General features: G+C 47.6%; 1 protein-coding gene across 2 annotated transcripts in view; it reads right to left on the reverse strand.

Annotated features, from left to right (window-relative positions):
* Positions 1-15,309, reverse strand: part of ATP7A (ATPase copper transporting alpha) — a 132,440-nt gene that overhangs the window by 79,121 nt on the left and 38,010 nt on the right. For both annotated transcript variants that reach the window (XM_075323856.1, XM_075323854.1), the window contains exons 5-6: positions 10,071-10,271; positions 7,985-8,148 (exon numbers count right to left, since the gene is read on the reverse strand). In XM_075323856.1, coding sequence (XP_075179971.1) covers positions 7,985-8,148; positions 10,071-10,271 — 365 coding nt within the window. The remainder of the gene's footprint in view (positions 1-7,984; positions 8,149-10,070; positions 10,272-15,309) is intronic.

The following is a 15,309-nucleotide window of genomic DNA, read 5'->3' on the forward strand; positions in this document are numbered from 1 at the left end:
TCCAGGCTCCATTCCCCTGGATGAACATCCCGACGACTCAGGAAATCCGCCTGAAGATTGAGGGAGCCCTTCAGATGGACCGCAGAAAGGGAGAGCAGAGATTGTTCTGCCCATTGAAAGATTCGGGAGGATACCGACTTCAGGGCGCCTGAGCGTGTACTGCCCTGATGGCGGAGATGTGCCACTGTTGTGACATTGTCTGAATATACCAGGACGTGAGAGTCCCGGACGAGGTCCTGAGCCGCAAGGAGGGCTTCCCTGACTGCCCTGAGCTCCCGGTAGTTGGAGGATTGGGAGCTGACATAAGGACTCCAGACCCCTTGAAATGGGGAATTTGCCACCATTGCCCCCCATCCACGTAGGCTGGCATCTGTGGTCAGTGTAACCAGGGGTTTCTGAGTCCAGGCAACCCCCACCTGCAGGTTGGCGGGACTCAGCCACCAGAGAAGGGATGAGGAGACGGACTCCGAGAGGCGAAACCTTCTGTTGAGGGATGACGGGAGTCTGTCCCCGTGTGCCAGGATATGATCCTGGAGACACCGAGAATGGGCCTGAGCCCACCTGACCGAGGGGATGCAGGATGTCATAGAACCCAGGGCTGACATAGCCGCTCGAAGCGTTGGGCGAGCCTGCCTGCGGAGCTTCGAGATTTTGGATAACAGAGCTATCCTGTGGCCCTCTGGGAGAAAAGATGCCTGTCTGTCGGAGTCCAGCAGCACTCCGAGAAACTGCCGTGTGGAGGAGGGGGTTAACTGTGATTTTTTGAGATTGGGAATCCATCCCAGAGACCGAAGGATTCCCAAAGACCTCTCCACATGGCTCCGGAGGGTTGGAGCAGACGGAGCCATGAGAAGAAAGTCGTCCAGATACGGAACTAGACAGATACCCTGCAATCTTATGAAGGCGACCACCTCTGCCATGATCTTGGAAAAGATCCTTGGAGCTGAGGAGATCCCGAAGGGAAGTACATTGAATTGGAAATGAAGTACTTCTTCCCCGTGAAGCACCGCAAACCTGAGGTATTGTCTGTGTCCCGGATGGACGGGTACATGGAAGTAGGCATCTTTCAGATCGATAGAGGCCATCTGGTGGTGTAGACCTATCAGGGGAATAGCTGATCTCACCGACTCCATCTTGAACCGCCGGTACCTGACCTGACGGTTTAGACTTTTTAAATTGATAATTATACGGACGTCGCCGGATGGCTTCTTGACCAGGAAGAGACGGGAGTAGTGTCCTATCCCTTCTTCCCGACTCGGGACTGGGGAAACGACCCCCGAGTGCACTAACTCTAAAATCTTTGTGTACAACAGAGTCTGTGAACCCGGCGATGCCAGCGCAGTGACTCGGAGACCCGGAAGAGGGGGGGAAAGGAATTCTATAAGAAGACCGTCCGAGATGATCTTCAGAACCCATTGGCAAGAGGTTATGGACTGCCACTGGGTAAGAACCGCTGAGAGTCTTCCCCCCACCCGGGCCGAGTCACTGCTTGTCCTGCTGAGGACGTTGCTGATGTGGAGGGATGAGGATGTTTCTCCCTCTACCTTTGGGATAGCTCCACCTGCCTGCCTTCCCTTTCCCTCTGGGCTGGGAGGCCTGAGGCATCGAGGGACGAAAGGACCGCTTCCTGGTAGGTCTAGGATCGGGCAAGGCCTTACGATCAGTCGCCTTGTCCAGGATATCATCCAGGGCAGGTCCAAACACCAAATCCCCTTTAAAAGGAAGGGAACAAAGCCTCATTTTAGAGGTGGAGTCTCCACTCCAGGCCTTAAGCCAGAGGGCACGTCGGGCAGAGTTAGAAAGCACCGAGGTCCTGGCTGCCAGGCGGACAGATTCCACCGAGGTATCTGCCAGAAAACAGGTAGCCTTCCTAAGCAAGGGAAGGGATTCCAGTAATTCCTCCCTAGGGGTCCCTTGGGAAATATGAGCCTCCAACTGGTCCAACCACCTAATTAGGGACCTGGATACGCAGGTGGAGGCAATGTTGGCTTGAATAGAGGAAGACGATGCCTCCCAGGACCGCTTCATCAGGCCCTCTACCTTCCTATCCATTTGATCCTTCAGTTGGGAAGTATCCTCAAAGGGAAGAGCCGTTTGCTTAGCTACCCTAGCCACCTGAACGTCTACTCTTGGGATCTCCCAATGTAGTCCCGAAGGTTCCAGAGGAAACCGGCGTCTAAGGTCACTCCGTACCCGCCTCTCAGGACATTCCCATTCCTGAGAAACAATATCCAATATATTGGCATGAACTGGGAATCCCAACTGTTTGACTGACTTCAGGCCAGCAAACATTTCGTCCTGGATTGAAGGAAGAGACTGCACTTCCTCTAAACCCATAGTGCTCCGAACTGCCTCAATAAGATCCCCCAACTCTTCTGAGTGAAAAAGAAAGGACTGGTCAGACCCCCCAGATGGAAATCCTTCATCAGGACCCTCAGAGGTGGAATCAGCGTCCTCCTGATCAGAAGGGGTCGACTGGAGTCTCCTCTTTTTTGGAGGAGAGGGTCCAGTAGCAGGGCCAGGAGCAGGGCCAGGAGCAGGGCCAGGAACAGGGCCAGGCACAGGGCCAGGAACAGGGCCAGGAACAGGGCCAGGCACAGGGAGAGAAGCCAGTGAGGCCCTAATCTCCTGTTTCATCATGGACCGCAACTCATCTATCAGAGATGGTTGTTCGGCCCTAATAACCTGGTCCGTACATTGCTGGCAAAGCTTTTTATCCCCTGCAGGGAGCTTCTTTATACAGATGGGACATTTTTTAATTTTGTCCACTCTGTCAGGTCTATCAGGCTTATCGGACTTGTCAGTTTTTTCTGACTTCTCAGGCTTCTCTGATTTCTCATTTCTGTCAGTTTTCTTGGTGGCCTTGTCCTCCTAGAAAACACAGAGCAGAGAGCCATAATCACTGATGAGACCTATGTCCGAGGGACCAGTCCCCTCCATACTCACAGTAGCAGGGGGCACACTGGGTTCTGCAGAGGCAGCTGCAGCGGAAGACATGACAGGGAGCACGGTCTTACCATGATCTGATGTCTTCGTGGCAGCCCTTATGGACAAGGGCCTGCCTCCCCAGTGACGGTGCACGTTTCCCCGCCTCCCGCATCCGGTCCTGGGCAGGTCGAGTCACAGTCGGCGTGCCTCCACGCTGCCTCCGCAAACCGGAAGCGCTCGACCGGAAGTCCGCAAGACCAGAAGTCCCGCCTCCGGGAGCACTTCCGGATCGCTCCGGCAGCGTGCATGCGGGAGGCGGCCGGCGGCTCAGGGAGGACGCCGGCCGGGGAGCTCAACAGCCTGCATCACCCCTCAGGAGGATCCGGAAGGCTGGAGCAGCGGTCCCCCACAGCGTGAGGGAACAGCAAGGGAGGAGCGGTGAAGGCCCGACCGATGCCGTCCGGCTGAAGGTAATAGGGGGAAAAAAAAAAAAAAAAAATATACTGCAGTTCGCCGGCCACCACAGCATAGGAGAAAAAACAAAACCTCTCCATGCCCCATGGGGACAGGAAAGACACTGGCTGTGGGAGGTGGGAGGGTCCTTTTAAACCTCTTGAACTTCCTGTCCCAATTAGGGCGTGGAGAGACAACCTCCTATGCTGTCGTGGAAGGGACTAGAGAAAGTGGTTTTTCTTGTGGCGGTCACGTCTCTTCGTAGAGTGTCCGAGCTAGCGGCGTTATCTTGCAAATCTCCCTTCCTGGTGTTTCACCAAGACAAGGTAGTACTGCGTCCAATTCCAGAGTTTTCTCCCAAGGTGGTTTCTTCCTTTCATCTCAATCAGGATATCACTTTGCCATCTTTGTGTCCGCATCCAGTTCACCAATTTGAAAAAGGTTTACATCTGTTGGACCTGGTGAGAGCACTCAGGATTTACATTTCTCGCACGGCGCCTATGCGCCGTTCTGATGCGCTCTTTGTCCTAGTCGCTGGTCAGCATAAGGGATCGCAAGCTTCCAAATCCACCCTGGCGCGGTGGATCAAGGAACCAATTCTTCACACATACCGTTCTGCTGGGCTTCCGATTCCATCTGGACTGAAGGCCCATTCTACCAGAGCCGTGGGTGCGTCCTGGGCATTGCGGCATCAGGCTACGGCTCAGCAGGTGTGCCAGGCGGCTACCTGGTCGAGTCTGCACACGTTTACCAAACACTATCAAGTGCATACCTACGCTTCGGCAGATGCCAGCCTAGGTAGACAGGTCCTTCAGGCGGCGGTGGCCCACCTGTAGGAAAGGGCTGCCTGACAGCCCGATCACGAGGTATCTTTTTACCCACCCAGGGACTGCTTTTGGACGTCCCAATTGTCTGGGTCTCCCAATTAGGAGCGAAAAAGAAGAAGGGAATTTTGTTTACTTACCGTAAATTCCTTTTCTTCTAGCTCCAATTGGGAGACCCAGCACCCGCCCTATTGTTCTTAGGGTTTCGTTTTTCGGGTGCACATGTTGTTCATGTTGTTTCTTAAGTTCTCCGATCTTGTTATCGGATTGAATTTGTTTTTTGAAACTGTTATTGGCTTTCCTCCTTCTTGCTTTGGTACTAAAACTGAGGAATCCGTACTCCTACGGGAGGGTGTATAGCCAGAAGGGGAGGGGCCTTACACTTTTAAGTGTAGTGCTTTGTGCGGCCTCCGGAGGCGGTGGCTGTACACCCAATTGTCTGGGTCTCCCAATTGGAGCTAGAAGAAAAGGAATTTACGGTAAGTAAACAAAATTCCCTTCTTTTCAGCCAATGACTATGTGTGATGAATTGTTTTTTGAATGGCAAACTGACATTTAAAGTGATACCATTTGAGGGTATATATGATATTTTCAGTGGTTTTTATTTTTTTGAGGAGGAGGAGAATCACCAGGGGGGGGGGGATTTTTTTTTTCCTTTTACGGATCGAGTTAATTACTTTTAGATTTTGACAAACTGCACTTTTACAAACATGGTTATACCAAAATATTTTCATATACAGTGGAACCTTGGATTACAAGTATAATTGGTTCCGGGAGTGAGCTCTCAAACCAAGTTACTCTCATATCAAAGCGAGTTTTCCCATAGGAAATAATTGAAATGCAGACCATTCATTCCAGAACCCCAAAATATGCACTGTATTTATAGAAACTTGTTACAGTAATACAAAATGTACTGTATTCATATAAAATTATTATAGTACACTATAACAAAATACTGTACAGTAAAAAAAAAACATATAAAGCTAATTCAACTGCACTTTAGCTTACAATAGAAATGTTTGTATGTCGGAGGTACTATAGACAGAAAAAATTATGTATAAATATGACAACCTTTATTCTAGTACAATACACAAAAAAAAAAAAACACACCCCAAATTATGAGCAGAACTAAGCCAAATATGGGGAAAGCATACTGCCCAGGCAATTACATTACAGTACAAGCAATGTGCTGCTCTGGTTAGCAGAAAGAAAGTACAATACTTGTATCCACAAATGCAAATTGATAGACATGCTATATAGTATATACTGTACAATGGTATACTGTATACAGTACATATGTACAGAAAGTTACCTCCAGAGCGGGTCAGAGCACGGTGAAAGGACCTGAACGGATGTGTCCACGGTTTGTATTTGCTCTTCTTGCAAAGCATTGCTCTTAAACCAAGTTACAAATTTGTAAACAGCTTTGCTTGTCTTGCAAAACTCTCTCAAACCAAGTTACTCTCAGGCTATGTGTCCACGTTGCTTTTTACCTGCTTTTTTGCTGCTTTTTCAACTGCAGTGTTTAATGCCAAAATGGATGTGTTCTGCTTTTCAAGCAAAGTCTATGGGAATTTGGGTTTCTTGTCCGCACTATGCAGTTCAAACTGCTGCCTTTTTCTGGCAGAAATTTGGGCAAAAATTCTGCTTTGCAGTTCAAAACGCAAATGGCAAAAAACAATTGACATGTCAATTGTTTTTGCCATTTGGGTTTTGCACTGCAAAGCTGAGTTTTTGTCCAAAGTTCTGCCAGAAAAAGGCTGCAGTTGAACTGCATAGTGCGGACAAGAAACCCAAATTCCCATAGACTTTGCTTGAAAAGCAGAACACATCCATTTCGGCATTAAACGCTGCAGTTGAAAAAGCAGCAAAAAAGCAGGTAAAAAGCAGGTAAAAAGCAACGTGGACACATAGCCTTAGGCGGGCTTTACATGCTGCAACATCGCTAGCGATATCGAGCGCGATAGCACTCGCCCACGTCGCACATGCGATATCTGGTGAACGCTGCCGTAGTGAACATTATCGCTACGGCAGCTTCACACGCACATACCTGGTCGGCGACGTCGCTGTGACCGCCGAACAATCCCTCCTTCAAGGGGGAGGTGTGTTCGGCGTCACAGCGATGTCACCAAGCGGCCGGCCAATAGAAGCGGAGGGGCGGAGATGAGCGGGACATAACATCCCGCCCACCTCCTTCCTTCCACATTGACGGCGGGTGCAGGTAAGGAGATGTTTGTCATTCCTGCGGTGTCACACATAGCAATGTGCGGTGCTGCAGGAACGACAAACAACATTGTACCGGCAGCAGCAATGATATTATGAAAAGGAGCGACGTGTCACCGATCAATGATTTTGATGTTCTTGCGATCGGTGATCGTCACTCCTAGGGTTTACACGCTGCGATGTCGGTAACGGCGCCAGATGTGCGTCACTAACGTCGTGACCCCAACGATATATCGTTACCGATGTCGCAGCGTGTAAAGCCCGCCTTAATCCAAGGTTTCACTGTATTTAATTATAGAGATGGAGGCAATTCGAATTTGTATGTATTTATTTTAGCGCCCTTAGGGGATTTGATCATCTGATCACTTATACTACATGCTGCGACACAACTGCAGTATATAGTCAAAATCAGGGTCTCCTTTTAAAACGAAACACAGGCTGGTCTTCATAGGAGCACAGTAGGACCTGGCATGGAGGTCTTTGGCAGGTTCCTAGTTATCATGAAAACCAATCAGCACCCCAGAATCCCAGTGCGTGGGGGGGGGGGGGGTTTGATGGGTGCATTGAGCGATGTGCCCCCTTGCTTCATGCTATAAATGCCACTCTCAGAGTCTGAGCATGGTATTTACAGGTTAACACCAGCGGGCAGTGGCTGTTAGAGGCAGACGATTAATAACCCTAGCATTATCGTCTAGGAATGGGACAGACTCAGCTCTTAAGCTCGCTCCCGACGAGTGACGTGCAGGTATAGCGCTCATTGTTGGAGGGGGTTGTTTTAAAAAGACAACATGCAGCTAAAGTAAATTTAGGGAGCAAAACTGTTTTGGCTTTAAATTTGGCTGACCCGTTCTGCTCAGATTAATGACCAGCATGTAATTCTCATATAGCCTTGCCTCTGGCAATAGAAGCAAATCAGTGGGAGTTAGATCATCCAAATATACAGCTTCTATTTAAAAATGGTGTTTCTTGGCTTAAAGGGGTATTCCCACCTGCAAGATTCTCTCCCAATATGTAGCAGGTGAAATAATAATAATAATAATAATAATAATAATAATTATTGTTATTATATTAGCAAATCCCTCCAATTTAGGTATCTAGTATAGCTCTGCTGATTAACTGTCGCTTACCTCATGTTTAGGGCATTGCAGGACCTTAGGTAGCCATAGTTATGACCATATATATCATCAAAGCCAGTTTGTTGCTAGTGGTTATCGAAGGTCCTGCAATGCCCTGAACATGAGGTAAGCAACACTGAATTGGAGGAACTATTCTACATTACACCTACTACATATTTAGATAGGATCTTGGAGCTGGGAATACCCCTTTAAATTCTTTTTCTGAACATGCAGTTGCCGATCTCTAGATTTTCTGAATTCTTGGTTAACATGAAGCAAAAAACAAAAGGTAAAAGGTAGCAAAGAAAAAAAAATAATATCTAAATGAATTAATGACTCAATCAATTAAATTCCAAAAATGTATCGCTGAATGATCATGTTCATCAGATTACAGTGGACATTATATAGCCCTCTCAGAACTGATGGGCACAGTCCGCTTACCACCAGCTCCAGGACACCATCGCCTTCATCATTGTCTTCTAACACCGTTGCCTCAAAGCCCAGTTCTTGGATGAGCTCAGCAATGCCTGGCGGCTGTATAACCATCGGGTTGTACCTCACTTCAGCTTTGCCGGCCATTAAAGCTACTAAAACAGAATTTATACCTAAAAAAAAAAAAAAAAAAAAAAAAAAAGAAGAAAGAACAAAATATAACGTTGCAGTCAACTAAAAACTTAATTATCAAACATCAAAAAACCATCACATTTATCGAGGGCCCAAGATAATGCTCTTGATAAAAATGTGGAAAAAAAATGTGAGAAGTGCCACACAAAGTGCAATAAAGTTGCATTGCAGTCCATTACTAAATTTCAAAGGGTTCCTTTTAAAATATTTTTTGCACCTCTGGACCAGAAGACCACTCTTAAGGCCCCGTTACACGCAATGACTTCGCTAGCGAGATGTCGCTAGGGTCACGGAATTTGTGACGCACATCCGGCCTCGTTAGCGACGTCGTTGCGTGTGACACGAGCGACCGCTAACGATCCCAAATACTCACCAAATCGTTGATTGTTGACACGTCGTTTATTTTCAAAATATCGTTGCTCGTTTGGGACGCAGGCTGTTCGTCGTTCCTGAGGCAGCACACATCACTACATGTGACACCCCAGGAACGACGAACAACAGCTTACCTGCGTCCTCCGGCAACGAGGTGGGAGTGACGTGAATGCGGCTGCTCTCCGCCCCTCCACGTCTATTGGTGGCCCGCTGTGTAACATCGCTGTGACGCCACACGAACCGCCCCCTTAGAAAAGAGGTTGGTCGCCGGCAACAGCGACGTCGTTAGGCAGGTAAGTTCGTGTGACGCGTACCTGCGTTACTGTTCGCCACGGGCAGCGAATTGCCCGTGACGCACAAACGACAGGGGCGGGTGCGATCGCTAGCGACATCATTAGCGATGTCGCAGTGTGTAAAGCGGCCTTTAGGGTCAGTGATTGGTGGATACACCTTATTGAAGTTAATAAAGACAGTCTTGCTCCCAGCATCCACCATGGTTGCCACCCCAGTGAAAATAGGGGTCAGATTATTCAGGCTCCATTCCGGGAAGAAAATAGCGGCCAGGGGTTGCAAGAACAACTGATGGGCAAACACTCACCCTTAGATTGCTCAGAAGGGAACCCATAAAGGAACTGCACCCTAAGAAATCCTCTGAGACGGACACACAGCAAAACAAAAAAATAATGATGTTTTTACAGGGTAATACAGATCAGATCTAACTCTGGGAAATTTAAAACATACCCATCCAAGTATCCAGCAGAGTAGAGGCGTGTGCTAAGTGAGTGAAAACTTTCAAGTGGGTTTCCATACTTATTGAGTTCTTGCACCCCAGGGTCACCACTTCTGCACCTCAAACTACTAAGACTATGGCTCTGAACCTGGGTGTTGGGGGTCATCTTACGACATGACTCTATAAGCCACATGGTGTACACTGCTGAAGAAGACCTCAAGGAAGGCATGCAGGAAGGTAGGCAGGTAGACAGGAGTAATCTAGCACTATTTCGGTAACTAGAGACTCTTGGAAGATATTTGTCGTTCTTGTGGATATCCACCTGTGGTAGGGCGTCTTACTAGTATCTAGTACCTCCTTGTGACGGGAAGTAAATTTGTGTAGTAAAATAGAAACTATCTTCGATATTGCCCAAGTTCATTTGTCAGTAACACATAGAAAAGTCATTTAGTGTCATGTGCAGATATAAAAATAAAAAAAATAAAGTGAAAAATTAGAAATTATGAGCCCTAGAAAATATGGATCATAAAAAGGATGGAATCAAACCAGCATATACAATAATACAAATATGGTTTTAGAAAAGAATAATCTTTATGGTGCATCCACCAATCACACTGAGCCGTTTATCACAAATATAATATAAAGCCTAGTAATATTGTCAGAACTGAGTTTACAGAACACACTACAATGTATCAGTCTTCTGGCAACTAGTTAGTGAGCCCAGCACCCAGGACACGCTGCATGGAGACTATAGTGCAGTTTTCTAGAAAGCTTTATGTAATCTATATCACTGGAACTGACCGTCCTCCCTGCGGAGATTCCTTTCTATGTTTGCCACGCAGGATGCACACGTCATGCCGGAGACCTGAATGAAACACTTGTTGATTGTTCTGGATTCCTGATTGTTGGGCTCCGGAGATTCTTTGCTGAAGCCTTCTTTTGGGTGGAAGGAATTTCGCTGAGGTTTCTGTGCAGGTTCCAGAGAAATCTCAGGTAACAGACCTTATATGTAGGTGCGAGACAAAAAAAATACACATAAAAGAGGCTTAAACAAAATATAAAACATATAATAGACATTAACAAAAATAAATAATAATAATAATAATAATAAAAAATGTTGCACCAGTTTATCCACTGATAATAACATTATTACATACTAATAGATCAAAGATGTGCATTACATTCTGCTTACCTGAGGAGAAACGAGTTACCCTCACCAAACCCCCAAAACATATTTTAATATGCTAGTTATGTGACCCCTTAAGGGTTAGGTCATTTTCTTTTGTTTTTTTGGGGTTTTTTTGGGGGGGGGGGGTTCAATCCTGTGCCTGCTGCATACGTCATTAATGGTCATATCACATGTATGTCTGGACCCTGAAGAACATCTTTGAATTGGTCGTAGACTCAATATAAATCACTTTTTTAATATCAAATTAAAAGTAAATGGCTATATCTGCAGGTAGATGTCTGGGGCAGGGAATATACAACCCTGTATTGTCCGGCTCGGCTTCTTCCTAACTGGTCAGTCTGTCATCTATACGTCTGGTGTCTCCGTCTCCAATACAATACGGCACAGTTGAGATGTCCTTCCCATATTTTACCTGTTAGGTCAGAATTCAAACTAAATGCAATTACTTTTTCTCTACATGTATTGAATAGTATAAGGCCTTATTCAGGCATCAATGATTTTGTCGCACAGGAAAAATCGGGCCAAGTTTCATCAGTGTTTTTGATCAGAGTTTGGTCACCATCAGTGTTTTTGATCAGAGTTTGGTCACCATCAGTTTTTACCATCAGAGATCGGTCACCAGCAGTTTTTACCATCAGAGTTCAGTCACCATCAGTGTTTACCATCAGAGTTCAGTCACCATCTTCCTTTGCAGCACATTTTGAAGGTTATTCTATGTATAGAGGATTATCATCCTGTAGGTGTCACATGGTTAGTAACTATATCAAATATTTGGCAAATCAGTGGATGGATAGTTTTCCACATTGGTGCTGTACTTTGAGGCTTTATATTGGCCAGCTATAGACATACTGATTTCTCACTGCGCTCGTTACCCCACTGATTCTGAGCGGTCACAGTCTTCTGGTAATAATAATTAGCAGAAGGTGTAACATAAAATGACGCCATAACTCATGTCTAGTCTCTGTTTTGGCAACAAACAAAAAAGGATCAATATTTAAAATAAATAAGATGTAGAACGTTTGGCCAAACAAACCAATTCTCCTGATGTGGTGTCAGTGAGGAGAGGGGAAGGTGCTGTTAGCAGTAACCTCTCCCATAAGAATATATACACAGAGATAAATATATATGTTATATATTGTGGGTTTAGCTAAAGATTTCATCTTGTTCTAATGATTAGAGAATCTTTCCTTGTATCATAAGGAACATGCTTAGACAAAAACATACAGTAGTGTGCAAAAGTACCCGCCCCCGTCGGTTGTGCGTCACGGGCAAATCACTGCCCGTGGCGCACAACATCGCTAGGATCGGTCACACTATACTTACCTATCTAGCGACGTCGCAGTGGCCAGCGAACCGCCTCCTTTCTAAGGGGGCGGTTCGTGCAGCGTCACAGCGGCATCACTAAGCGGCCGCCCAATAGAAGCGGAAGGGTAGAGATGAGCGGACGTAACATCCCGCCCACCTCCTTCCTTCCTCATTGCCGGCGGCCGCAGGTACGATGTTGTTCCTCGTTCCTGCGGTGTCACACACAGCGATGTGTGCTGCCTCAGGAACGACGAACAACCTACGTCCTGCAACAGCAACGATATTTGGGATTAGAACGACGTGTCAACAATCAACGATTAGGTAAGTAATTTTGATCGTTAGCGGTCATTCGTGCGTTTCACACGCAACGACTTTGCTAACGAGGCCGGATCTCGTTAGCGATGTCGTTGCATGTAAAGCCCCCTTTAGCCTGGGAGACTCCTTGCTGATGCAGTATAACTTGTGTCTTGTTGACATGGTACTGTCTTCCACAACCTCACGTTTGTAGTAGTTTGGTGGTTCCTTGCCCAATTTTAAAGGGAACCTGTAATCTGCTCAATGTTTGCCCAAACTGCAAACAGCAGTTAAGTATTTAGGTATATTTTTATCTGAAATAGTCCTGAGTTCCAGAGAAAGAGTACTGTATTTTTCGGCTTATAAAATGCACCGGATTATTAGACGCACGCCAACTTTAGTGGGAAAAACAAAACAAAAAAAAAAAAAAAAAAAAAAGGTACAAGGGGGGGGGGCCTCTTACAATCCAGTGGTCTTATACCGGGTGGGGGAGGCAGCGGTGGTGGAGCGGGGTCAAAGGAGACAGGGGCGGGTGGTGGTTATGCAGGTCAATGCTGCGGGCGGTGCGGCCAGTGGGTATCCCAGACACTGTGAGGTAGGCAACTTACAGATACTGTCGGCAATGCAGTCTTCAGTGAAATGGCGCCTGAAATTGGGTAGATTGAGCTATCGGCTCAATGTCAAGCCACGATCTCAACTGCGCTTGCGCCATCTCCGTGCATCATTTTCCTTAAATCCGCTGCTGGGAGATCAATAGGCCGGAGGAGTCACGTGCGCAGATGAAATCTTGAGCTGAGAGATCCATCTGAGCCCCGCACTGCCGACATTTTCAGGATGCAATTGCCTCACCGACCGACGCACAGCCTGCTCTGCAGGCCCCAGCACAGCGCCTGCCTCCTGCAACCCCTCTCCACCACCACCCAGTAAGGTGCATTTGGATTATAAGACGCACCCCTTATTTCCTCCCAATTTTTTGGGAGGAAAAGTGTATCTTATAATCCAAAAAATACGGTAGTTTACAAAACATCCAACTCTTCCCAGTGCTGCAGAGGGTGACTGACAGATGTCTTCCTCGTGTGTACATAAGAAAAATGACATTTTTGTGTACTCACAAAATGTCTTCCTTGGAGCCTTTCATTAGGGGACACAGACAGTGGGTATTATGATGTCTCCAGGGAGGCGTGACACTAGATTTGCTAGATTTAGAGCTCCTCCCCCCACAGCATATACCCTAGTTTGGTGTAAAAGCAGTAGGATAAGAACAACCAAAACCACAAGGGCGGGAGCTGTGTCCCCCAATGAAAGGCTCCAAGGAAGACATTTTGCGGTGAGTACACAAAAATGTAATTTCCTTTCTCGCCTTTTCATTGCGGGACACAGACAGTGGGACATCCCAAAGCAGTCCCTGAGTGGGAACTGAACTATTAACAGTGTATAACATCAGACTAAGAGCTGACTAACAACTGCAACTGCAGTGAACATATATCAAAACACTGTGAAAAAAACGAGCAGTGGCCACTTATAAATGGGCCACTGCCGCCTGAAGGACTTGTCTTCCAAGAGCATCATCCGCGGAAGCATGCGTATGCACTCTGTAGAATTTTGTAAACGTGTGCACACTGGACCAGGTAGCGGCCTTGCAAAGTTGGGCTGCCGAAGCCTGATGGCGGATAGCCCAGGAAGCACCCATTGCTCGCGTAGAGTGGGCCCACACAGATTGAGGAGGAACAACACCTCGTGTTTTGTAAGCCTCACAGATGGCAGTCCTAATCCATCGAGAAATCGTGGATTTAGAAGCCGGATTGCCCCTTTTTGTGTCCATGTGAGAGGACGAAGAGGGCATCGGACTTGCGCAACGGCGCTGTTCTGGAGATGTAGATCCGCAGAGCCCTGACGAGATCTAGAGTGTGAAGGGCTTTTTCAAAAGAGTGGACCGGGACCGGGCAGAATGACGGCAACACAATGTCCTCGTTTAAGTGGAAAGAAGATACGACCTTCGGGAGAAAAGCGGGGGAAGGCCGAAGGACCACCTTATCATGATGGAAAATCAGGTAAGGTGAGCGACAGGAAAGGGCCGCCAGTTCGGACACTCGCCTGATAGAGGTAATGGCGACTAAAAAGGCAACTTTACAAGACAGTCGTTGAAGAGAGATTTCTCTCAGAGGTTCGAAGGGAGGAAGCTGAAGAGCTCCGAGAACCAGATTCAGATCCCAGGGATCTAAGGTACGGACCTGAGGGCAAGAAGCCAGCCGCTTCTGGAAAAATAAGCATGGTATGACCTACCTTAGAAGAAAGACCTGATTTTGTAATCAAGGATTCAAGCGCCACGCCGTCAAATGCAGCTGTGCTGTATTCTGGTGGAATATTAGACCTTGCGACAGAAGATCCGGGTGGTCGGGAAGACGCCAGGGAGTGTCGCCGAGCAGTTGGAGAAGCTCCGGGTACCAGGCTCTCCTAGGCCAGTCCGGGGCCACGAGGATCACCGGGATTCCCTCCGCTTTGATTTTCTTCATTACTCTCGGAATGAGAGGAAACGAAGGGAAGATGTAGGGCAGGTGAAACTGCGACCACGGAAAGACTAGAGCGTCGGAGCCGAGCACTAGCGGGTCTCTCGACCGGGATATGAAGGGATGTATTTTGGCGTTCATCCGATAAGCCATGAGGTCCACATCTGGGAGTCCCCAATGAAGAATGATCCGATGGAACACTTCGTCGTGGAGGGACCTTTCCCCTGCCGCTAGCCCTTGCCTGCTGAGAAAGTCTGCGGCCCAGTTGTCTACCCCCGGAATATGGACAGCTGAAATAATGGGAATGTGCATCTCTGCCCAAAGAAGAATCCTGGATACTTCTTTCATCGCTGCCCTGCTGCGAGTTCCTTCCTCACGGTTGATGTAAGCCCCGGCCGTGGCATTGTCTGACTGGATCTGAACAGGGAGACCCAATAGTAAGGGTTGAAAATTCTGAAGGGCCAAAAATATGGCTCTGATCTCCAGAACATTGATGTGCAGGGAGCGCTCGGAAGGAGACCAGCGTCCGTGAACAGTGTGGTGGAGAAACACCGCCCCACCAGCCTATCAGGATGGCATCCGTCGTGACTACTTGCCAGTGGACCGGGCGGAAGGACTTCCCATGAGATAGGGATGAGGCTTGAGTCCACCAGACGAGGAAGCTGAGCGCAGACCGAGATAGGCGGACTGACCGGTCTAGGGAAGCTGGATTCTTGTCCCAGCAGGACAGAAGATCCAGTTGTAG

The sequence above is a fragment of the Anomaloglossus baeobatrachus genome, chromosome 9, assembly GCF_048569485.1.
Source record: "Anomaloglossus baeobatrachus isolate aAnoBae1 chromosome 9, aAnoBae1.hap1, whole genome shotgun sequence".
Lineage (NCBI taxonomy): Eukaryota > Metazoa > Chordata > Amphibia > Anura > Aromobatidae > Anomaloglossus > Anomaloglossus baeobatrachus.